The sequence below is a fragment of the Nycticebus coucang genome, chromosome 2 (genome assembly GCF_027406575.1).
Source record: "Nycticebus coucang isolate mNycCou1 chromosome 2, mNycCou1.pri, whole genome shotgun sequence".
In the NCBI taxonomy this organism is placed as follows: Eukaryota; Metazoa; Chordata; class Mammalia; order Primates; family Lorisidae; genus Nycticebus; species Nycticebus coucang.
In genome coordinates, this window is record NC_069781.1 from 73,390,801 (window position 1) to 73,414,936 (window position 24,136).

A 24,136-nucleotide genomic window follows, 5' to 3' on the forward strand; every position below is an offset into this window, starting at 1 on the left:
ATTTCAAGCTGCTCTCATTTCTCTGTTGAATATACTTTCCACATCACATTCCATTTCCGCATGTTCTCCTATTTTATTTGTTAATTGTGTCCTGTCCCTACATGACAGAAAACAATCAGTATTGACTAACATCTATACTGCACTTACTATGGCACTGTACGATATGTTTTGTACATATTCTTATAATCACCTCAACAATTTTATGAGGCAGTAATCATTTTATAAATGAAGAAACTGAGGCACAGAAAGAATGTTTTTATTACTCAAAGCCATATTTGGCCAGATCTTGGATTTGAACCTAGATAGTTTGGCTCCAGTGTCTATGCCCTAAAAAGCCTGAACAAGGTTAGGCATTATCTTAATATTCACTGATGCCTAACCTTGTCAAGGTTAGTATAGTATTCAGCTATTCACTGAATAGCTGTAAAAGAAGGTAATAACATCCAAATAATGGCTCAGCATAATGGCTAGAGAGGCGGGAAGGAGAATTGAGTAGGATGGTCACCTTTTTCTTTAGACTCACTGGGACACCTATTTTTAAAACACTCCTATTTATACCTATTCCTCCAGATGCAAACCCTACATATAATATTATAATTCTCATTCCAAAGATATATATTGATACACAGTTTTTGCCAGACACTGTTGGATGGAATGTAGCTACATAAGTGAATACACAGACAAGACCCTGAATCATGGGCAGAAGAATGTTCTAGCGAAGGATGGGAGAATTGGGGAAGACAACAAATAAATATGGAGATAAAAAAAGATCATTTTTAATGGGGACAAATGCTTCTGTGGAAATGAAACAGGATAAGAGAATGGGAGGATAAGGTGGTGCTATTTTAGAGCTGAGATTGAGCGACTGATTCTCTGTAGAGGTGACATTTGAGCTGAGACCTGAATGATGATAAATGAGTAAGCCTTTTGAAGAACAGGGTCATGGGGATAGGGAAGGAATCTCTAGGAATAGGAATAGCCAGAGGAAAGAGTCTGAGATGTGTGGTCAAAGAATAGAGAAAAGTTCTGAGAGACTAGTGGGAGATTAAATCTGAAGGTGGGAACAAGCATAAATGTAATAGGGACCCTGCTGTCAAGGAGCTGATAACATATGGACATGTGGATTTGATATGATTTTAGTTATAGAGAACCTTGAGAATCTTGGGCCAAGTCGTGAAGGATGCATAGAAGTTCTCCATGTAGTCAAAGAGTTGAAGAGGAAAGGTTCAGTCAGAAGAATTGGTTTACAAAGGGAGGACCATGCATACCCAATCCAAGGAGTTGTTGCGGGTCCTTCAGTTTGGGGTAAGGAGCTCCTTATGTGGGGGACTTTTAAAGAAATGAACCTGGTGATACAAGTCAACTCCTGCAATACCTTGGATGTAGCACCAAAGAATTTAGACTCTTTCCTAAGGTGATAGCAGTGAAAGAAGGCACATTGATATTTTACTGGGATTAGTAGATTGAAGAGAAACTATCCCAGATCCCAAGTAATGAGGAACTGCTATGATGCACCATGCACCTGAGTGTTGATGATGGGCTGAATTAATGCCATTACCTTGGGGACAGATTCAGGAATATGAAGAAAAAAAGAACCAGGAAACCAGTTTGAGGTCATGGATGGGGGGAAAGGTGATTTCCCTTCATTTATTCTACATGGATTATCTACGTGGCTAGGGAACATGGGGTAAGTATTGTGTGGCATCCTGGTCAGCTAATGAATGCCAAAAATCTAGGGCTCATTTGTAGATCATACCAAAATCTGGAATTGTATTTCCTCATAATTCAATCATGCTATCCAAATGTTCCCTACACGTTCTAGCCAAGGCTGCAATGGGTTTGGGGCTCTAGCAAGGACTGACTTGCCTAAAGACCTCACATGGGATTTGTGTTGTGGTACAGCATAACCAGGCCATGGGTGCCCTTGGGGCCACTAGGCTATTCATTTGCATTGGCTTTTTCCTGTGGCATTGACACTGAGTTCATTTATAATTCTAACTCAATAGAGTCCCTGCCAAGAAACATAAAAACACTCCCCTCTCTCTCCCCCTCCCCAGTGTATAGTGAGGGAAAAATCAAATCAGAATTATTAAATAATGGCTTTGCAGCACAACTATGACATTTTTCCTTTTTTTAAAATTCCAAATGTTAAGGGGGGTGCAAATGTTTTGTTACATGGATAGCTTTTATAATGCTTAAGTAAGGCAGTTAGTGTGCTCATTACCCAAATAGCGTTCATTGTCCCTGTTAGGTAGATTTTTACCCCTTCACTCCACTCAACTACCCCCTTCGTGATTTCCAATGACTTTTACCTCTCTCTGTGCCCATATGTGTTCATTGGGCATATTCATGCCATTGGGCATAATTGTGTTCATTTGGAACATAATTAATTCCAAATTATTAAAGAGTACATGTGTGTGTGTTTTTTTTTTGTAGAGACAGAGTTTCACTTTATGGCCCTCGGTAGAGTCCATGGCGTCACACGGCTCACAGTAACCTCCAGCTCTTGGGCTTATGTGATTCTCTTGCCTCAGCCTCCTGAGCAGCTGGGACTACAGGTGCCCGCCACAACGCCCGGCTATTTTTTTTTGTTGTTGTTGCAGTTCAGCCGAGGCTGGGTTTGAACCCACCACCCTCGGTATATGGGGCCGGCACCCTACTCACTGAGCCATAGGTGCCGCCCAAAGAGTACATGTGTTTGTCATTCCTGGGATACTTCAGTTAGGATAATGTCCCATTCCATTCAAATTGCTGCAAAAGGCAGTAATTCATTCCTTTTTCTGGCTGCTTAGTACTCCCTGGTATATATAAATTTGTCACATTTTGTTAATCTACTCATGAATTAATGGGTGCTGAGGTTGACTTTACATCTTTCAAATTGTGAATTTTGCTGTAATAAACATTTGAGTGCAGGTGTCTCCTTTATAAAATTATTTCTTTTCCCTTGGGTAGGTATCCAGTAGTGGGATTGTTGGATTGAATGGTAAGTCTACAGTTATTTCTTTGAGGAATCTTTGAACTGTTTTCTATAGAGGTTGTACTAACTGGCAGTCCCACCAACAGTGTATAAACATTTCTTTCTCTCTGCATCTATGCCAGAATCTATTGATGTTGACTTTTTTTTTTTTTTTTGCAGTTTTTGGCCGGGGCTGGGTTTGAACCCACCACCGCTGGCATATGGGGCTGGAGCTCTACTCCTTTGTGCCACAGGTGCCACCCTGATTTTGACTTTTTAATAATGGCCATTCTGAAAGGGGTAAGGTGTTATCAGAGATTTTAATTTGCATTTCCCTGATGATTAATGATGTAAAGCATTTTTCTCTTTCTTTCTTTTCTTTTCTTTTTTTTTGAAGTTTTTGGCCAGGGCTGGGTTTGAACCCGCCACCTCTGGCATATGGGGCCAGCACCCTACTCCTTTGAGCCACCCCTATGAAGCATTTTTCATTTTTTTTTGCCATTTGTCTATCTTCTTTGGAGAAACTTCTGTTCATGTCTTTTGTCTACTTTTTAATGTTTTTTTTCTCTTTCAGATTTGTTTGTATTCTTTATAGATTCTGAATATTAGTCCTTTATCAAATGTATACTTTGCAAATACTTTTGTCCTTTCTGTAGGCTATTTACTCTATTGGCAATTTCCTTTGCTCTGCAGCTTTTTAACTTAAGTCCCATTTATTTATTTTTATTGTTGCTGTAATTGCCTATGGGGTCTTAGTCATAAATTTTTGCCTAAGCCAATGTCTAAAATAGTTTTTCCTACATTTTTGTCTAGGACTCACAGCAGCCCAGGCCACCCCCCTAGTACAATGTACAACTAGGCTTACCATGAAAGCCATGTCCTAGCTATGTGTCCAGTTGTACTTTTGATAGCTTTATGCAGGGAAGGAAAGCCCCTTTCAATTTTTTCTTTTTTTATCTTGAAGGGCCTATAATTTAAAATACTCTTGTTGGCTGGGTGCGGTGGCTCACACCTGTGATCCTAGCACTCTGGGAGGCTGAGGTGGATGGATTGTCTGAGCTCATGGGTTTGAGACCAGCCTGAGCCAGGGTGAGACCCCATCTCTATTGTCCCTTTCCTCAGAGGACATCTGCTATCAGTATTAGACATGAACCACAAATCACCCCACTTTCTAGCCTCATCCAAGACTTCATTTTTCTCATTCAAAGTTAAAGTTTGATCTAGTAGTAGCATTACATGTCTCCAAGAAAGGTCAAAGCTTTGTCCTAGCCTTGGAGAATATCTGTGTACCTATCTGGGTCATCAGAAAATTTTCCTAAATCAACCTTAATTTGTTTTAAATCTGCCAGAGAAAATGGAGTACTCATGCATTTCCCCTTTCACCCTTCACAGTTTTGACCAAGGGACACAAAGAAAGATTCAGCTGCTTTCTTGGGGTCCCAACAGGACCAGAAGAAACTCTTAGAACAGACACCTCCTTGGGATTTTCTAAGGGCATGGAAGGTGTGGGGGAAGTAGATGGTGGGTTTGAACTAGGTGGTGACAGCATCTCTCTCAGGAATCCCTGGCCATTTGGGAAAGTTACTAATGGCTAGGAGAGCTGAATCTATCTGATAGATTTTACACAGTTTTGGTTTGTCTCTGAGAAAAAAAGAAAGCTTACACATAGGGCACTTCAAACCACTTCCCTTCTTGTTTACAAAAAAGATCTAACTGAAATATGGTGTCATAGTTTAGAGTACCCTCTGGTGGCCATTGTTCGCCATTGGAGAGTTGATACCGAGGCCAGGCCTGGGTGCAGAAGAAAACCATACATTCTTTTTTCAGTGTCTGGGAATTAAACAGGTCCCAATGCTTCAGAATACATTTCAGCGAGGTGTTCTCTTGGTGGAAGAATATTTTACCCATCTGTGGGACAGAATAAACATCCAGGGTCTTAAGCCTCTGTGTTCCTGAATTGTTGAAGCGTCCTCTGACCAACTCAGGAAGCCTTCCAGCCAAACAAAAGGAAGCATCCTTCCAATGCTTAGGTAGAATTCTGAGGAGCATGGTCTCCTTATCCCTTGTGCTTGTCTGGATTTAGTTACAATTAACAGTGTAGCACTTTGTACCTGTGGACTCTCCTGTACTTATTACTTGCCAGCAGCACAGCCTGAGAAATCAGGTATCCAGGTGCCTGATCCCACCTGATGTGATGCAAGTTCTGCCCCTTTCTGCACCTGCCACTGAGTATATACCTGTCAATCAAGGTGGGGATGAGCCCTACCATAGAGAAAACAACTGCATGTTGCTTGCATGTATTATCCTTTATAATTTTTACAAGCTTTTTATAAACTCCCAGTAACAAAGGATATATAGGCTTTTTGTCATAAGCAGGTCTTAATGCTGTTTTCCACCCTCCTTTCTTCCCCAAAAATTAGCAAGGCAACAATAATTAAACCCAGTACAAAAGCAGAGTTAAGAGACATTTTACAATTTTTGCATTAGAATTAGTCACGTGTAGCTGAAGTCTTGGAAAAACCTGGAATGCCTTTGAACTGTTCCATTTACACTAATAAACCAGAAAAAAATCAAATACCCAGGGTCATTTACTTTGTCTTTCTTCCTTCTTAAAGGTTTTCTTTCTTTGTTTTAAAAAAGAGACTGAACTATAGCCTAGGGTTTAGGGCCCTTCTAGAATTGGGGTTTGCTCTGGGCTTCCCCTTGTAGGCTCCTGGTTGCCCTAAGAAGCCATGTAGGAGAGTCATTTTGCCCTTTGTTTGAAGCCAACTTCTTGACCTCTAACCCTTAACTTAGTTCCACCTTTTTTCTCAAACATGCAAAAAGCCAATTGAATTTAATTTTGCAGTGAAAAGCAATGAAAAGGATCTTTTTGAAACATGCTTATACCATCTGAAAAATGCCAGAAAGAGCCAGTACAAACTTAACTAAATACATAAAGCAATCCTTTGCCAACATTAAAACAAAGCACGCAAACCACAAGGAGAGGAAGGGAGAAAGTGGCAGGGGTCCGTAGAGGCAAGTAAGAGAAGCTTGGGACCAATGAAGACATGAACAGATAGTAAAAGAGCTGGAAGAGCATGTTTTCAGAAGGCCCTCCAGTGCCATGGGGTCAGAACCAGTGCTGGGAACCCTAGGACCTCCAGGTGCTACTTTTGTTTGCTGGCTCTCAACCAAAGAAAAGGAGTGGATACAGAATGGGTTCAGAAGGCATGTAACATTCCTTTTGGCTCTTTTCTTTGGATAATTAGATTAGCCAAGGAGAATTAGAAAGTTTGTTTCCCAACAGCCTCTTGCCCATGACCTGTAGGTTGGCAGCTGCTCTATGTACTTTTAAAGGAGACTAAATTAGTCTCCATTGTTATGATTATAGACAAAAACAGGATAGAGTTAAGTTGTCCCATTGTTTACCACAGATCTTCAATCCCAGATGATGCCCCAAAACATGTTACTGGAATTTCTTTCTTCAGTAGATCCTTGTCTTGGGGATTTGAAGAATAAACCCACAGACCACAGATCAGTGATAAGATAGGAAATCATTAGACAGAAAAATAGGATTTTATTAGGAGTAAAAAGTACCAGAGCTTGTAGACAGGACTAAAAATCACTAGAACTTCTGGTAGAAGGAAAGACCCAAGTGGGGAATCTCTACCTGGGATCTTTGTCTAGGGGTAGAATGTCCTGACCAGGACATGGGACACGGAAACATGTTTTCAACAGTTAATGAGAGTTATAAATAATGAATGAATGTAGTCCCTCCAGCCCTGGACAAAAGGTCAAGGCCAAGAAAAGTGGAGTCCCACTTCCAGCCTTGAATGGGGGAACCCTGTATCAAAGGGAGGAAATTCTGTGGACATGGGTGGGGAAGGGGTGGAGCTGGGACTATTAAAAGCTGAGTGACAGTCCAAGAAATATAAAAGCCTGATTGAGACAGGTAGGGAAAAGCGCAAAAGCCCAGAAAAGCGCACAGGCACAGGTCGGTAGATAACAAAAGCTCAGTCCCCAGGACAAAGTTGAAAAGCCCAGAGCTGGAGACCAGGCCCAAGATGCATCGCCTGTTCTTGTTCCACCTGCTAGGAGTCTGGCTGCTACTGAGCCAATTTTCCAGAGCAGAAATGGACGACGAGGAGGACATGAACCAAATTATTAAAGCATGTGGCCGCCAATTAATACGCATTTGGGTTGATGTTTGCGGCAATTCAGGCATGAGCATGAGGTCTAAGAGCCAGAAAGAGCACCGGTGGGGAACTGGACCATTTTCAGGTGAGAGCTCCCGCCCCCCAACCTTTCCGCATTTCCCATTGGTTGCCCTTGGACTGCTGACCAATTAGAACGGCCCCTGCCCAGCTCGCGATCTCACTGGCTGCTCGCGCTCAGCCTTACTCGCCATAGCTGGTACCTCAAGTTTGAGCTTCTTCCCAGTAAGGAGTTTTTAATGAAAGGGTCTCACGGGAATCTCACAAGAGAGGCAACTGCGAGAGTAGGAATCAGCCTCGCCTGAGAGGGGTTAGCGCCATGGTCAGCTGGCAGCTAGGGCAGGGGCGGAGGGGACGCCACAGAGCAGGAGGCGCTGCCCAGAGACCCGCAGGACGTGGCGCTCTCCCGGCCCCGCGGGGAAGCTGAACCGACGGACGGCGGGAGCGCGGGCGCCGGGATCCTAGACCCGCGTCTCCAATAGGGAAGAAAGGGGCAGAACTCTGAGAGCTCTGCTAACATCCCGGAACCGGGACGGGATGACTCTCTTCCTTTGTCAAATAGCTAAACTGTGGCCTAGGCCATCGGAAATGATATTTTAAAAAAACAAAACAAAAGCGTTCCAAAAGGGAGAGAGAGTCTAGACTCCCATCTTTTTGAACCCAGTCTTGAAGTTCCCTTGTAAGAGGGGAGTGGAAGAGAAGGAAAAGCCTGTTCCCCTAAAAGAGAAATGGAAGGGGACCACAGACAAGCGAAGATCGCCCTTCAGACCATCAGAGTTGAAGACCTTTTTGATCCTTTCAAGCATTTGGAAAGTGCAGTGGATTTGATTTAAAGGGAGAGCACAGAATTGAGTACAGCTCAAATCTGGAATAGTTTAACCAATTGTTTTGTAAAGATAAATTGAAAACTAGGTTAAAAGTAGCAGTGGACATTCGTAGAGGTATGGATTAGGCTAATCAGTGGAATTGGTCATATTAAATCAACAGAGGGCAAGCTCGATTATTAACAATAAATGTTTTATACTTCATATCACACATGTACTTCATAATAAACTACAAGTAAACTTTATAGGCTATATGCACATGTTATATATGTGACCCTCATGTAAAATCACTGTGCACACTGAATATATTTCCTTCTCTTTCATGAGATTTAAAGTATGATTATAGTTACTTTTATAATTGTTTGTCAGAGGTAATTTATTTAATGCCAGTTTTTACATTATTTTTGGGTGAGATTAACAGAAGAGTACCACAGAGTCCAGGAATTTACTGATTCAATCTAGAGCAGACCAGACTGAATTGTATTTGCTTTTTTAGTTCATTTTTTCTGAATATGTCGGTAGTAATGCTCATATGTGTATTAAAGACAAAGATAAGCATTAATTCAGAGAGAAAAATGAAAAGTACTCACAGATAGTACAGACTTTGAAAAAATGTGACTCTAATGAGAAAATGAAAATATATTGAACAAGGGACTGGAAAGTCATGTTAATGTTTGGAAAAGTATATGTGTACCTATTGCATTTTCACTTAACATTCACCTTTGAGCAGTTTCTCACATTGTTATTCTTCAAAAGCATAATTTAAAATTTCTGTCCAGTATTTTATATTATGAATATACCATATATATTTAAACATTATTTGCTGGATGTTTTGATTACTTCTAAATCTTTGTTATAGTTTGTTGAGAATAGTCTTTCGTAGTATTTGGCCAAATTTCTATTTCCTTAGAAGAGACTTGTGATTTCAAAGTATTTTTTAAAAAATTTTTTTACCACCACCCAGAACATAATTTAAGTATAAATAACCTAACAAGATATTGCCTAAAAGTGGGGAATAAGAGAAATGTTTACCTTACTTGGTAGGAATCGTTTTTGGCGGGACATGTCAATAATTTATGATTTGTAAGTGTTTTCAGAACTTTATTACTGTTATGTAGTTGCTATTTGGTTTTATATTATGAAATTGTTAGGTAAACATTTTACTTCACAGTGTGTGCCCAAATAGTACTCACTATATCCCTTTAAAAACTAGATATACTTTTAAAAAATATATGCTTTTTTTTTTTTTGTGAGACAGTTTCACTATGTCACCTTCCGTAGAGTGCTGTGGTTATCACAGCTCACAGCAAACTCTTGGGCTTAGGAGATTCTCTTGCCTTAGCCTCCCAAGTACCTGGGACTACAGGCATCCACCACAATGTCCGGCTATTTTTTTGTAGCACTTGTTATTGTTGTTTTAGCTGGCCCATGCCGTGTTTGAACCCGCTAGCCTTGGTATATGGCCAGTGCCCTAACCACTGAACTACAGGCACCGAGCCAATAAATATACTTTCATTACAAGAGGCCTATGCTTATGAGATTTGAGTCTAAAATGTAGTGGTCAAGCTTAGGCTACCTAAGCTAAAATGAAATGTTTCAAAACAAGTTTAAAAAATAATTTTAAAAAGTGACTCTAAAATTCACAGCCAATGAAAAAACTTAATACAAACTACAACTGTTTTGGATAACTTAGTTTTATTAATAGTATGTAGAAATTTACCACCAACTTTTCTAGCATTCAATAAGGCCCCAACTAAGGAAAAGTTTAAGTTAGAGGAAGGAGAGATTTTTGTGAGGAAGCTGAATTAAACTTCAGATGTCTCAGTGAAGGAAAATGCCAAAGGAATGACATACTAAACAATGGTAAAAATTCTCATCTGTCATTGCCAGTTTAGAACTTAATTGAGGCAAGTGTTAGGAGGAAAGACAAAATGCTACAGTATTGGTTTTTCTTTTTACCTTTGTATAACTCCAACTGTTGATATTTATTGTTAGGTAAAAGAACAACTGAGACTCTTGATAGAACTCCTTAGGAAGTGGATTAGTCCCAGGACCAATGCTGCCTGGGCAAAGCTAAAGTTCATGGTTTTCTCTGATCAGTAGGTATCAGTGTTTAAACAGGCATCACCTTCCACACTTTTGGCCTCTTTATATCCATTATTTCAAGAGTAATGCCTTCTTAATAAGCTGAAGAAGTTTTGCTCTCCGTGAAGAAGAGCAACAAGGACTGATCCAGTTTTCCACTACACATTAAACTTCATCAACGTTCCTAATTTCTTTGTGTGTAAAACTCTCAAGTTGTGTTAATGCAATTCTTAAGCTTAGGAGAGGGTTGAGTGACAGAAGGCTTTTTGAGGACAGGAAACATGTTTTCTTTTATATCTCTTGACTGGCCATGCCAGAGACCTGGTAAAAGTTAATGAATGTTGCACTGAACTGAATAAGTGAGTATAAAAAAGGAGGAAAATGTCAGCTTGTTTCACCAGGTCCCCAGACCAACTTCCAGCCTTCATTTTTAACCAGCATGAGTTGCTGTGTAGGAAAAAGCTCCATTCCTAGGGAACACACAGATCTCACACACCATTGGAACAAACATCATACAGAGTACATTAGTTAATACATACACACCACTGCAAACACTAATCTCTTCCTAAAGTTAGTGATGCTTGGTTAGTGTTCTTGTAGCCCATTTCTCTCTTTACTATAAAATACTACTGATTTGAAATAAATAGTCTGGGAAAGAGAAATTGTTCAATAGATGATATCAGACACACCTGTATTTCCTGCTGATTAGATCAGAGCTGTTGGAAATTCTGCTTGTTCAACTTTATCCTGAAGCAGTAACTTGCCACCATGAAACAGTGGATAGCTTAAAATAATTAATATCTTTTCCAAGGGTTACCATCATAATTCAGAAGATCTTTAGCAATGGAAGAAAATTTATCAGGTAAGGAAAAATTCATATGTGACTTCTTCTGTCAATGTCAAACTGTTCATTGAAAAACTTGACTTCAGAAAGATGAGAGATTAAGGTCAGGGAGAGTCAAAAGTACCATGATAAAAGCAATAAGGAGATCATGAAGATGACAAAGGGTTAATGGAGGAAGGCAGAACCTTGATAATATCGCAGTTCTTTAATATGACCAACTATAAATAAGCTACACTGTTTAGATAACTGACTATTTCCTAATGTTTCAGTGTTTAATTATATTGAGGAAAAAATACTTTCTTTTTTGTGAATGCAAATATTTATAGTTTTCTTTTAAGCTCCTTGACATGAATGTTTCTCTCACACATTTTTTTAAATAATAACAGAAATTGTGCCATCATCCTTCAACAAAGATGCAGAAACTGTAAATATGATGTCGGAATCCATTGCTAATTTGCCACAGGAGCGGAAGGCAACACCATCCCGGAAGAATCTACCATTACCAGAGCTACAGCAAAATCTACCCACATTAAAGGGTTCAGATATTAGCTTTGAAGAAGTTAAGAATAATATTCATAATAAACAACATGAAGCAGAAGATGACAGTCCTTCAGAATTAAAATACTTAGGCTTCCGTACTCATTCCCGAAAAAAGAGAGATGTCTATATCCCACCAGTGAAGAAATGTTGTGAAATTGGTTGTACAAAAAAATCTCTTTTTAAATTTTGCTGAAGTGAAACTAGTTATGTATATCTCATCTAATGTTCTCCTGCATTCTTTATGACATTTTCACCAATGCCTGTCTGAGGTCCTACTGATTATTTTAATATGAGAAATCTTTACTTTTATTTTGATAATTCATTTCACCTATGAGAAACTATTTCTTGCATTATTGTAGTTTCTGTTAATAACACTTTTTATGCTGTGATTGTGTTTGTCTTTTTTATTAACAGTATGATTACATTATTAATTTTTAATGCTGCTAGCTTAACATTATAGTAAAATATGGATCACTTTAACCATACCTAACATTATAACACCATTAAGTAAAATGAACCAAAATATTTTGTTTTGGTTAGATTTAATGTTAGGTTGGACTGGATATACATAAAGTCATAAAACTTGGACTTTCCTAAAAGGTTTTAGAATGTTTTGGTGTCATATTGAACTGCTTATTACAAACAATCAGGTTGGAAATTAAATGAATTTCATTAAGTTGAGGTCATATAAACTCAATTACTTTTCAAAATAGGGTTCTACTCTTGGCTCTGCCTCTGAAGAAAATAAAAACTATTGCTTTTTTTAAAGAGAAAATTGAGTAGACATCTACAGAAGAAAACAAACAATTCAGTACCATATTATATCTTAGTAATTAAGAATTAGTTTACTAAGAATTAGTTTACTAAGAGAACACACTTTATATTCACTATTTTAGAATTTACAAACTATTTCTGTAAGAATAATAACTGAAATGGTCTAAAAACTTGATAGAAAAGTAAATTTATATAGATCTCAAATTAGTATTCAGCCAGTTTCTTCAACATATTATGTATGTATTACACATTTTCACCTACATTTATAAAAAAAAATGCACTTAAATGGCAAGTTCTTCTCCATCAAATGTCTGTAAACAGAATTTTAAGAGACTGAGGCAGAAATTCCCATATGCAACGAATCATAACCAAACTTCTAGGGTCTACTAAGTCATCCTCGAGTCCTCATAAATAATTGCAAAACGTTAAGAGACTGTAAGTCCCCTTGGATAGGACCAGGCCAAGTGCTGTCTGACATAAGAGAATGAGAGCAATATAATACCCAGCAAACTTACACCTCAGACAGGACAAAGAGGCCCCGCCAGATGGAGAAGCCTGTCGCTCCTCCCATAGATGCTCTTCCACAGAATTCATGGAAGGCAGAACTTCTAAAATTAGAATCCACATTTACTGCCTCTGATGGCAATGACTGCTTTTTAAGTGATTCATAGATAATCTGCAGTTAACTGCCTTCTAGAAACAGGGAAATCATTACTTGAATCTATTTCAAATGCTATTAAAGTCGACCTAAAACTCTGATGAGAGCCTAATGGATGTGACATGGTATCCCATTGTGCTTTTTTATTTTTATTTTTTAAATATTATTTTGAATTGACAAATAATAATCATACACATTTATGAATAGCATACAAAGTTTTTGTAGTTGTGCACAAGGTGGAATTGTTAAATCAGGCTAATTAGCTTATCCATCACCTTTTTTGCCTATTATTTTTTATGGTGAGGCATTTGAAATTTACTTTCTTTAGTTATGTTGAAATATATAACACATCATTATTGATATTCATCACAATGCTGTGTAATAGATATCAAACCTACTCCTCTTTTCTATCTGAAACTCTATACCCTTTGATCAATAAACTCCTATTTCCAAGGAGACATCTGAGATGGCTGACTGAAGGAACCTAACATTAACTTCCTCCACAAAGCAGGGTCAAAATATTGCATATAAAATAGAATGTCCATGAGAGAATACTGGAATTCAGCAAGAAAGTGACAAAGATCCTCTGAGACATGGAAACTTGGGATGGCAGCATAGAAAGAGAAGAAAAGCAACTGGTTAGTATCTACTTGGAGCCAACCAGGATTCTTAATTGTGAGGAAAGATAAGTGGGAGACCCTCAGCAGTTCATATTCCCAACACAGATGCCTAAAATCCTAGCTGAAGGAGAGCCCCACAGTACTCCCAGGTTCTGAGCACAATGTAGGGAACTGCCTGGAGTCCACATGACTACATTCTCCAGAGAGGGAACTCATAGTGAATCTCTCTCCCCTATCCCTACCTAGGCTGCTGTAACATGGTACCACTTTGAAAACAAATCCACTACCAGAGTATGTTCTGTCCAGGAGCCAAGTGACCCCTGTATCTCCACACCCCCTACAGACCTGCCACCAATCCCACCACAACCCCTCAGAAAGCTGTAGTGTCAAAACCCAAGATGGACCCAGTGGTGCAGCTATGAACCTGGCATCCAAGTCCTGTTATCCAAACCCTGTCACCAAAGCCCACACATCACCTTGTACTCCATGGAACAGGCCATCCAGCATAGAGGGTAGGCTAACCCCAAAACAGAGGGAGCTGATGCATATGCTCCCCAGAGCCTGAGAGCTGCCCCCTGCAGTAGCAGAGCCACTATAAGCTTGTATTCACCCCATTTGTAGCCCAAGGACCAGACCATCTGGGGCCTTCCCCTGTTGGTGACCCCTTCTACAACAGAAAAGTTGCTTCAAACCCTACCCAGAGGCCCAAGATTGCCCTTCCCAGGGCCCACTGCCACCAGCAACTCTACTTCCATAAGCAGTGGAGCTGGTGTGCATGCACATGTGCCCCACCCTGGCCCCCAAACTGGCCCACCTGATGGTCCCCACCTCCAGCCAAGTTGCACCAGAACTTTAACCAGTAGCCACACCCTAGGTTACTGAGATACTCACAGGTACTTCTGGTATTGATTAGAGAGAAAGAAATCACATGGTCACTACATTTATGCATCTATCCAGAACCAAAGCCAAAGAAGCTTACTTAAATGACACTATGGAACATATCTATAGGAAAAAATCTTTTTCTATGAAAACTACTCAATAAAATTCAAAAAAGCATCTGTTATACCAGCTGCGCAGATATCAATGTAGATACACAAGAAACAAAAAAAATCACTGAAACATGACATTTTTAAAGGGGTCTAGAGACCCACATATATTCTTTTTTTTTTTTTCTGATTCTCTTTTTTTTCTTTTTCTTTTTCTTTTTTTTAAGGTATTCAACATTTTTATTTATTTATTTATTTATTTATTTATTTATTTATTTATTTATATTTTTATTGTTGAGGATTCATTGAGGGTACAATAAGCCAGGTTACACTGATTGCAATTGTTAGGTAAAGTCCCTCTTGCAATCATGTCTTGCCCCCATAAAGTGTGACACACACCAAGGCCCCACACCCCATAACCATAATTGTCATTAATTGTCCTCATATCAAAATTGAGTACATAGGATTCATGCTTCTCCATTCTTGTGATGCTTTACTAAGAATAATGTCTTCCACGTCCATCCAGGTAAATACGAAGGATGTAAAGTCTCCATTTTTTTTAATGGCTGAATAGTATTCCATGGTATACATATACCACAGCTTGTTAATCCATTCCTGGGTTGGTGGGCATTTAGGCTGTTTCCACATTTTGGCGATTGTAAATTGAGCTGCAATAAACAGTCTAGTACAAGTGTCCTTATGATAAAAGGATTTTTTTCCTTCTGGGTAGATGCCCAGTAATGGGATTGCAGGATCAAATGGGAGGTCTAGCTTGAGTGCTTTGAGGTTTCTCCAGACTTCCTTCCAGAAAGGTTGTACTAGTTTGCAGTCCCACCAGCAGTGTAAAAGTGTTCCCATCTCTCCACATCCACGCCAGCATCTGCAGTTTTGAGATTTTGTGATGTGGGCCATTCTCACTGGGGTTAGATGATATCTCAGGGTTGTTTTGATTTGCATTTCTCTAGTATAAATAGATGATGAACATTTTTTCATGTGTTTGTTAGCCATTCATCTGTCATCTTTAGAGAAGGTTCTATTCATGTCTCTTGCCCATTGATATATGGGATTGTTGGCTTTTCTCATGTGGATTAATTTGAGTTCTCATTGATCCTAGTTATCAAGCTTTTGTCTGATTAAAAATATGCAAATATCTTTTCCCATTGTGTAGGTTGTCTCTTTGCTTTGGTTATTGTCTCCTTAGCTGTACAGAAGCTTTTCAGTTTAATGAAGTCCCATTGTTTATTTTTGTTGTTGTTGCAATTGCCATGGCAGTCTTCTTCATGAAGTCCTTCCCCAGGCGAATATCTTCCAGTGTTTTTTCTATGCTTTCTTGGAGGATTTTTATTGTTTCATGCCTTAAGTTTAAGTCCTTTATCCATCTTGAATCAATTTTTGTGAGTGGGGAAAGGTGTGGATCCAGTTTCAGTCTTTTACATGTAGACATCCAGTTCTCCCAACACCATTTATTGAATAGGGAGTCTTTCCCCCAAGGTATGTTCTTGTTTGGTTTATCAAAGATTAGGTGGTTGTAAAATGTTAGTTTCATTTCTTGGTTTTCAATTCGATTCCAAGTGTCTATGTCTCTGTTTTTGTGCCAGTACCATGCTGTCTTGAGCACTATGGCTTTGTAGTACAGACTAAAATCTGGTATGCTGATGCCCCCAGCTTTATTTTTGTTACAGAGAACTGCCTTAGCTATATGGGGTTTTTTCCAGTTCCATACAAAACGCAGAATCATTTTTTCCAAATCTTGAAAGTACGATGTTGGTATTTTGATAGGAATGGCACTGAATAGGTAGATTGTATAGACATTTTAACAATGTTGATTCTTCCCATCCATGAGCATGGTATGTTCTTCCATTTGTTAATATCCTCTGCTATTTCCTTTCTGAGGATTTCATAGTTTTCTTTATAGAGGTCCTTCACCTCCTTCGTTAGGTATATTCCTAGGTATTTCATTTTCTTTGAGACTATGGTGAAGGGAGTTGTGACCTTAATTAGCTTCTCATCTTGACTGTTATTGGTGTACACAAAGGCTACTGACTTGATTTTATATCCTGAAACATTACTGTATTTTTTAATGACTTCTAGGAGTCTTGTGGTTGAGTCTTTGGGGTTCTCTAATATAAGATCATGTCGTCAGCAAAGAGGGAGAGTTTGACCTCCTCTGCTCCCATTTGGATTCCCTTTATTTCCTTGTCTTGCCTAATTGTATTGGCTAGAACTTCCAGCACTACGTTGAATAGTAAAGGTGACAGAGGACAACCTTGTCTGGTTCCAGTTCTAAGAGGAAAAGCTTTCAGTTTTACTCCATTCAGTAAAATATTGGCTGTGGGTTTGTCATAGATAGCTTTAATCAGTTTTAGAAATGTGCCACCTATGCCTATACTCTTCAGTGTTCTAATTAGAAAAGGATGCTGGATTTTATCAAATGCTTTTTCTGCATGTATTGAGAGGATCATGAGATCTTTGTTTTTGCCTCTGTTAATATGGTGGATAACGTTTATAGACTTGCGTATGTTAAACCAGCCTTGCATCCCTGGGATGAAGCCTACTTGATCATGATGAATGACTTTTTTGATGATAAGCTGTAATCTATTGGCTAGGATTTTGTTGAGAATTTTTGCGTCTATATTCATGAGTGAGATTGGTCTGAAATTCTCCATTTTGTTTGGGTCTTTTCCTGGTTTTGGTATCAGGGTGATGTTTGCTTCATAGAATGTGTTGGTGAAGATTCCTTCTTCCTCAATTTTTTGGAATAATTTCTGCAGTACAGGAATAAGCTCTTCCTTGAAGGTTTGATAGAATTCTGGAGTGAAGCCATCTGGACCAGGCCATTTTTTGGTTGGAAGATTTTTTATTGTTTCTTTGATCTCAGTCCTAGAAATTGGTCTGTTCAGGAGGTCTATTTCTTCCTGGCTGAGTCTAGGGAGAGGGTGTGATTCCAAATATTGATCCATTTCTTTCACATTGTCAAACTTCTGGGCATAGCGTTTCTGGTAGTATTCAGTGATGATCTCTTGTATCTCTGTGGGATCAGTTGTTATTTCCCCTTTGTCATTTCTAATTGAGGTTACTAGAGATTTTACTTTTCTATTCCTCGTTAGTCTGGCCAATGGTTTATCTATTTTATTTATTTTTTCAAAACACCAACTCCTTGTTTCATTAATTTTCTGAATGATTGTTTTGTTTTCAATTTCATTGATCTCTGATTTGATTTTGGATATTTCTTTTCTTCTACTGAGTTTAGGCTTAGATTGTTCTTCTTTTTCCAATTCCGTAAGATCTCTTGTGAGATTGTTGATGTGCTCTCTTTCTGTTTTTCGAATGTAGGTATCTAAAGTGATGAATTTTCCTCTCAAAACTGCTTTTGCAGTATCCCACATGTTTTGGTAGTTTGTGACTTCATTGTTGTTATGCTCAAGGAAGTTAATGATTTCCTGTTTTATTTGTTCCTGCACCCATCTGTTATTCAACAGAAGATTGTTTAATTTCCATGCCTTTGGGTGGGGTCGAGCATTTTTGTTAGAGTTGAGTTCCAACTTTAGTGCCTTATGGTCTGAGAAGATACAAGGTAAAATTTCAATTCTTTTGATTCTGTTGATATTTGTTTCGTGTCCCAGGATATGATCAATTTTGGAGAATGTTCCATGGGGTGATGAGAAGAATGTATATTCTTTATCTTTGGGATGGAGTGTTCTATATGCGTCTATCAAGCATAGTTGTTCTAGGGTCTCATTTAAATCTCTTATATCCTTGTTTAATTTCTGTTTAGAGGATCTGTCCAGCTCTGTAAGAGGAGTGTTCAGGTCCCCCGTTATGATGGTATTATCATATTGCTCCGACTGAGTAAGGTCTGTTTCAAGAATCTGGGAGCATTTCAATTGGGTGCATAGATATTTAGAATTGAAATGTCTTCTTGTTATATTTTTCCCTTGACCAATATAAAGTAACCATCTTTGTCTTTTTTGACTTTAGTTGCTTTAAATCCACATGTATCTGAAAATAAGATTGCAACTCCTCTTTTCTTCTGAATTCCATTTGCCTGAAAAATTGTCTTCCAATCCTTGACTCGGAGCTTGAATTTGTCTTTTGAAGCCAGGTGTGTTTCTTGCAGACAGCAAATGGATGGCTTGTGTTTTTTAATCCAGTCAACCAATCTATGTCTCTTCAGTGGGGAATTCAAGCCATTAACATTTATGGAGATAATTGATAAGTGTGGTAGTATTCTATTCGTCTTATTTGGTGAGAGTCCATTGCTTAGTTTTATCTTTTGCAACAGTGTGGAGGTTAGGTTCTGTCCTTTAATTTCTGAGTTCTTACTTTGCTGCTGATCCATTGTGGTGGTCAGTGTGCAGAACAGGTTGAAGTATTTTCTGTAGAGCTGGTCTTGTTGTCGTGAATTTCCTCAATGTTTGTATATCCGTAAATGATTTGATTTCTCCGCCAATTTTGAAGCTTAGCTTAGCAGGGTACAGAATTCTGGGCTGGAAATTGTTCTGTTTAAGTAGATTAAAGGTAGATGACCATTGTCTTCTTGCTTGGAAAGTTTCATTAGAGAAGTCTGCAGTCACTCTGATGGCTTTGTCCCTGTAGGTCAACTGGCGCTTACTCCTGGCAGCTTGCAGAATCTTTTCTTTTGTCTTGACTTTGGACAGGTTCATCACAATGTGTCTTGGAGAAGCTCGGTTAGAGTTGAGGCGACCTGGGGTCCGATAGCCCTCTGAAAGCAGTGTGTCAGAATCTTTGGTGATGTTTGGGAAATTTTCTTTTATAATATTCTCTAGTATGGCTTCCATTCCTCTGGGGCATTCTTCTTCCCCTTCTGGAATTCCTGTAACTTGTATGTTGGAACGCTTCATAAAGTCCCATAATTCTGACAGTGAACGTTCTGCTTTCTCTCTCTTCTTTTCTGCCTCTTTTACTGTCTGAGTTATCTCAAAAACTTTGTCTTCTACCTCTGAAATTCTTTCTTCTGCATGGTCTAACCTGTTGCTGATACTTTCCATTGCGTCTTTAAGTTCCCTGATTGATTGTTTCATTTCCTTCAGCTCTGCTATATCCTTTTTATATTCTTCATATCATTCATCTCTTATTTGATTCTGTTTTTGAATATCCTTTTGGTTAATTCCCACTTTATTAGCAGTTTCCATCATTTCTTTCATTGTTTTCAACATGTGTATTCTAAATTCCCTTTCTGTCATTCCTAACATTTCTGTATAATGGAATCCTCTGCAGTAGCTACCTCGTGGTCCCTTGGCGGGGTTGTTCTGGACTGGTTCTTCATGTTGCCTGGAGTTTTCTGCTGATTCTTCCTCATGAGTGATTTCTTTTATCTGTTTCCTTGCCCTAATTTTCCTTTCACTTCCTCTTGCTCTTTAAGTTCTCGTGCCTGTGGACTAAGGGTTACAGGACCAGAAGGGTGAGAAGTTTGAAGAGCAAAAAAGGGATGAAAGAAAGGAGGACCGAATGATAAGAAAATAAAAGAAAAATAGAGAAAGGAGAGGGGGTGGGTAAAAGGAATATTGACAAAAAGAAGAGAGACACAGAAAGAGGGAGACAGAGGAATATACATGTACAGTAGTACTGATACTGTACAAAGTACAGTACTTTGATACAACCTTAAAAAAAAAAACCACCTTCTGGGGGTGCCCAGTTGGGTGGTTCCCTTGAGGTCAGCAGCTCTTTGCTAACCTGATCAGACACAGTACCCCACCTCCACCAAGTAGAGAGGAAAGACAAAAATGCTATAAATCAAACCAAAACAAGCAAACAGAAAACTTTACGGGATAAAATTGGCTGGAAAAACCAAATAATAGTGGTAGAAACACTAACAAAAATGAAGTTCTAATTATTGAAATTGGCATCAATGGGAAATTATAAATAATCTAGAAAAATTGAGAAAGAAAAAGGATCTGTATGGAAAAGGTTGAACTTAAAAAACAAAACAACAATCAACAACATCAAAATAAACAAAAAAACAACCAAACCAAAAAAACAAACAAACAAACAAAAAAACACAAGCAAAAACAAAGCAGTATGTATATGTTATTGAATATTGTCTGGGCAACACGTGGTCTTCTGGGGTATGAGATGTTAATTACAGTTCTGATACGACTGGAGGCTGCTAGTTTCTCAAACCCCAGCAGGTAGACACCCTAAATCTCTCTTCAGCCCACTTAAAAGGCACTTTGAACTTGTTCACTTGCTGAGCAGAAGCTTTCCCAGGGGAAGTGCTTGTCACTGGAATCAGTGCTGAAGTGGCTATCCACTTACCCAGTGTGCCAAAACTGGTCTCCCTCTGCCCCCGAGGGTTAGGGCTGCAAGGCAGCCCAGACCCTGCCCTTAGGCTACTTGGTCGCTGGGTTACAAGCTCCCACCCAATTCTAGCTCTGCGACCCTGAGGGCGGAGCTTGCCGGGGCAGATTGCTCACAATGGCTGCCTGTGACCCAGAGCCAAACACTATTAGCTCCGTCTGGCTCAGCGACTCAGACTGGGGCCCTAGACAATGGCCAAAGTTCTCCGCACTCCTGCTCAGGCTCTCCCCAAGGCAGTTCAGCTGAGTGCCAAGTCCAAAGACACCAAAACAGTTCACAGGTAAGGCCTTTCTGGTTTCAGTCTCACTGCTACTGAACTTACAGTTGCGGGTGGGTTTAGACGGAATGAACACATGCGACCACTTGCTGGTTTTCCACTGTTTTAGTCCTCCTCTTGGGGTCCAGAAGTCTCTTGCTGACTCCCTGTATCCTCTCAGGGGTGATGATAGGCATATCCCACCAGCCAGAGATGCCTGGAGTCCTATTTCCCCAGACTCACGGTGCCCAGATGCAAGGAAGCTGTTACTCGGCTGCCATCTTGCTCCGCCTCCCCCACATATATTCTAATTGCCCAGAGAACAAAACTTTCAACCAAGAATACTGTACTCAGCAAAGGTATTCTTCATAAGTAGCCTTTCCTAGACAAGCAAAAGCTGAAGAAAATGGTTAGTACAAGAGAAAACTATATGCTTCCACTGTTATAAGAAACTCACTTGACCTGTACAGCTCCAAATAGGCTGAAAATAAAGGGATGAAAAAAGATATATATAGAAATATAGAAACCGCAAATGAGCAGGAGTAGTTATATCAAATAATACAGGATTTCAGCCAAAAGATAATAACAGATAAAGAAGGCCAGTCCATAATGATAAAGGGACAAATTCAGCAAGAGGATATGACAATTGTAAATATATAAACATCAAACAACAGAGTACTCAGATACATAAAGCTAATACTAACGTGGTTAAAGGAAGAGATAGATTCCAACATACAGTAGATATGGAATTCAATACCTTACTGTCAGCATTGGATAGATAATTTACACAGAAAATAAATAAACATTGTATTTAAAAAGCACTATAGACCAAATAAACCTAACAGACATTTATATAACATTATACACAACAACTGCAGAATACACATTCTTTTCATCAGCACATAGAACTTTCTCCAGGATACATCATGTGTTAGAAAACAACACAAATTTCAACCAATTTTTATCCTCTGATGGGATATTTTCAAATGCTTTATCTTTGAGCTCACTGATTCCTTCTTCACCTTAAATTTTTTAAGAAGCTTATTCTGAATTCTTTATCAGTCATCTCACTGATATCTAATTATTCTAGATTCATGATTAGAGGTTTATTAGTTCCTTTAGGTAGTATCATATTTTCCTGGTTTTCATAATCCTGAGTCCCGCATCAGTGCCTGTGTATTTGAGAGGATAGCCTCTTCTTTCTGCCTTTACAGGTGCTCTTAAGTGATGATAGACCTTTACTATTTAGTCTAGCTGGAATTCTGGATAGCTAGCTGGTATTTACCCTGGACAGGCAGATAATGGTGTCAGTTTCATTAGATGGACTAGATGGTTTCCAGTGCTGGGAGGTATAACAGTACTGTTGTCTGTGCTTTGTGGTCTGGGTAGACCACTAGTTGGACTTTGCAGTCTTGCAGAACAGCTAACTGAGCTTTGCAATTGTCTTGAATTAGGCAATGTTGCAGGTTGTCTTCTCTGGATGGACAGTAATATTGTTTGGAACCTATTATTGGGCAGGTCTTCATGCTGTGTTCTTGAGTCTTGGTAAGGTCTCTGGGGTTGCTGCTCAGTCTCTAGGGTGAGCAGGGCCGGAGTCTATGCTCCAGAGATGTGTGGATTTGGGCTTGCCTCTTGTTCCAGGGTATGGTTATACAGAGAACTGAGGCTTCTTGAAATTGATACTCAGCTGCTGGCATCCAGTGAGGCCAGATGCTCCCATTACAGGTAGATGCTGATATACACTTGCCCCCTAACACGATGATAGCTAAATGACAGCACCAGGGCTTGGTTGAACCACCTCCCAGCCACTGGAGCTAGGAAAGACAGATGCTCCTCTTACAGGTAAGCACTGACTTGCATTTGCCTCCTAGCCTAGGGAAGGCTCACTACAAGAGAGCACTGGGGCTTAGTTGGGCCACCTCTTGGCTACTGGGGTTGGGCAGGAGCAGATGTTCCTTCTGCAGGTAAATGCTTATCTGTACTTGCCTCCCTGACTGGGGAAAGCTTAACAAGAGCACTGAAACTGCATGGGAAAGCTGACCAAGTACTTAAGCCTGGCAGATCTGAAGAACATGCTTCCTCCAGCTCTATGCTATTGCTTAGTCCACTGGTGTGGTGCTTCCTTTGACCAGAACTCAGAGCAACCACCAAGATCTGAGTGCTGGTTATTGTGAGCCCCTCATCTATTCTTTTTTTTTTTTTTTTTTGTAGAGACCGAGTCTCACTGTACCACCCTCGGTAGAGTGCCGTGGCGTCACACGGCTCACAGCAACCTCCAACTCCTGGGCTCACGAGATTATCTTGCCTCAGCCTCCTGAGCAGCTGGGACTACAGGCGCCCGCCACAATGCCCGGCTATTTTTTTTTGTTGTTGCAGTTTGGCCGGGGCTGGGTTTGAACCCGCCACCCTTGGCATATGGGGCCGGCGCCTTACTCACTGAGCCACAGGCGCCGCCCTCTATTCTTTGTTTTTTACTGACTGTGGGGGGTCTAGACTTGTCCACACTCCCAATATTTTCCTGTAGTATGAGACAGAAGTAAGCCTCATGTGAAGGGTCATAGAATGGGAATGGAGTTGAATGTCTATCTCCAACTCTATTTTCCCACTGTAAAAACCATGGGCCCAGGGGAATCCTCTGCATGTGATGCTGTGCATGTTGAAGGAGATGTAAGAGATGTAACACATTAAAAGAGATCCGATTCCTTCCTTTTATCCTTTGAATGCCACTTTTCTCAATTCTGTAGTTCAAGTGAGTGTTTTAGCATCACTCCACAGTTCTGAGATATTTACAAAGATATTCTTGCCTTTAAATAGTTGTAGTTAGTTTTCCGTGGGGTACTGAGGAGTTGGGCAAAAGAACTTCTGTTTTGCCATCTTGCTGATGTAAAATCTTATTGAGCTTTCAATTTGAATTTCCCTAATGATCCTAGATATTGAAAATCTTTTCATGTACTTATTGGCCATCTTCTTTGAAAAAACGTCTGTTCAAATCTTTTGTCTGCTTTTGAATTGAGTGGTTTGCTTTTATGTTGTTAATTTGTAGGAGTTTTTTTAAAAAACATACATTTTGTATGTTAGT

The 24,136-nt window shown here is 39.5% G+C and overlaps 2 protein-coding genes across 6 annotated transcripts in view; both read left to right on the forward strand.

The window, feature by feature from the left end:
- The first annotated feature begins 102 nt into the window (after positions 1-102).
- On the forward strand, positions 103-12,958 carry LOC128573284 (prorelaxin H2-like). 4 transcript variants are annotated; one of them, XM_053573376.1, is made up of 6 exons: positions 103-1,305; positions 2,953-2,983; positions 3,137-3,256; positions 4,349-4,459; positions 7,034-7,219; positions 11,292-12,958. In XM_053573376.1, exons 4-6 carry the CDS (start codon positions 4,453-4,455, stop codon positions 11,636-11,638), a joined length of 540 nt encoding a protein of 179 aa, XP_053429351.1. In that variant the 5' UTR covers positions 103-1,305; positions 2,953-2,983; positions 3,137-3,256; positions 4,349-4,452; the 3' UTR covers positions 11,639-12,958. The 4 variants fall into 4 exon arrangements, with proteins under 4 accessions (XP_053429351.1, XP_053429340.1, XP_053429361.1 ...); XM_053573365.1 differs by lacking the exon at positions 103-1,305 and having other exon boundaries at positions 2,637-3,256; XM_053573386.1 differs by lacking the exons at positions 103-1,305; positions 3,137-3,256 and having other exon boundaries at positions 2,637-2,983.
- The window catches only part of LOC128573302 (prorelaxin H2-like), a 51,172-nt gene continuing 34,380 nt past the window's right edge, over positions 7,345-24,136 (forward strand). Inside the window, exon 1 of one of the 2 annotated variants that reach the window (XM_053573404.1) lies at positions 7,345-7,377. The gene's annotated coding sequence lies outside the window, so the exon portion shown is untranslated. The remainder of the gene's footprint in view (positions 7,378-24,136) is intronic. The other variant, XM_053573423.1, reaches the window with a different exon arrangement.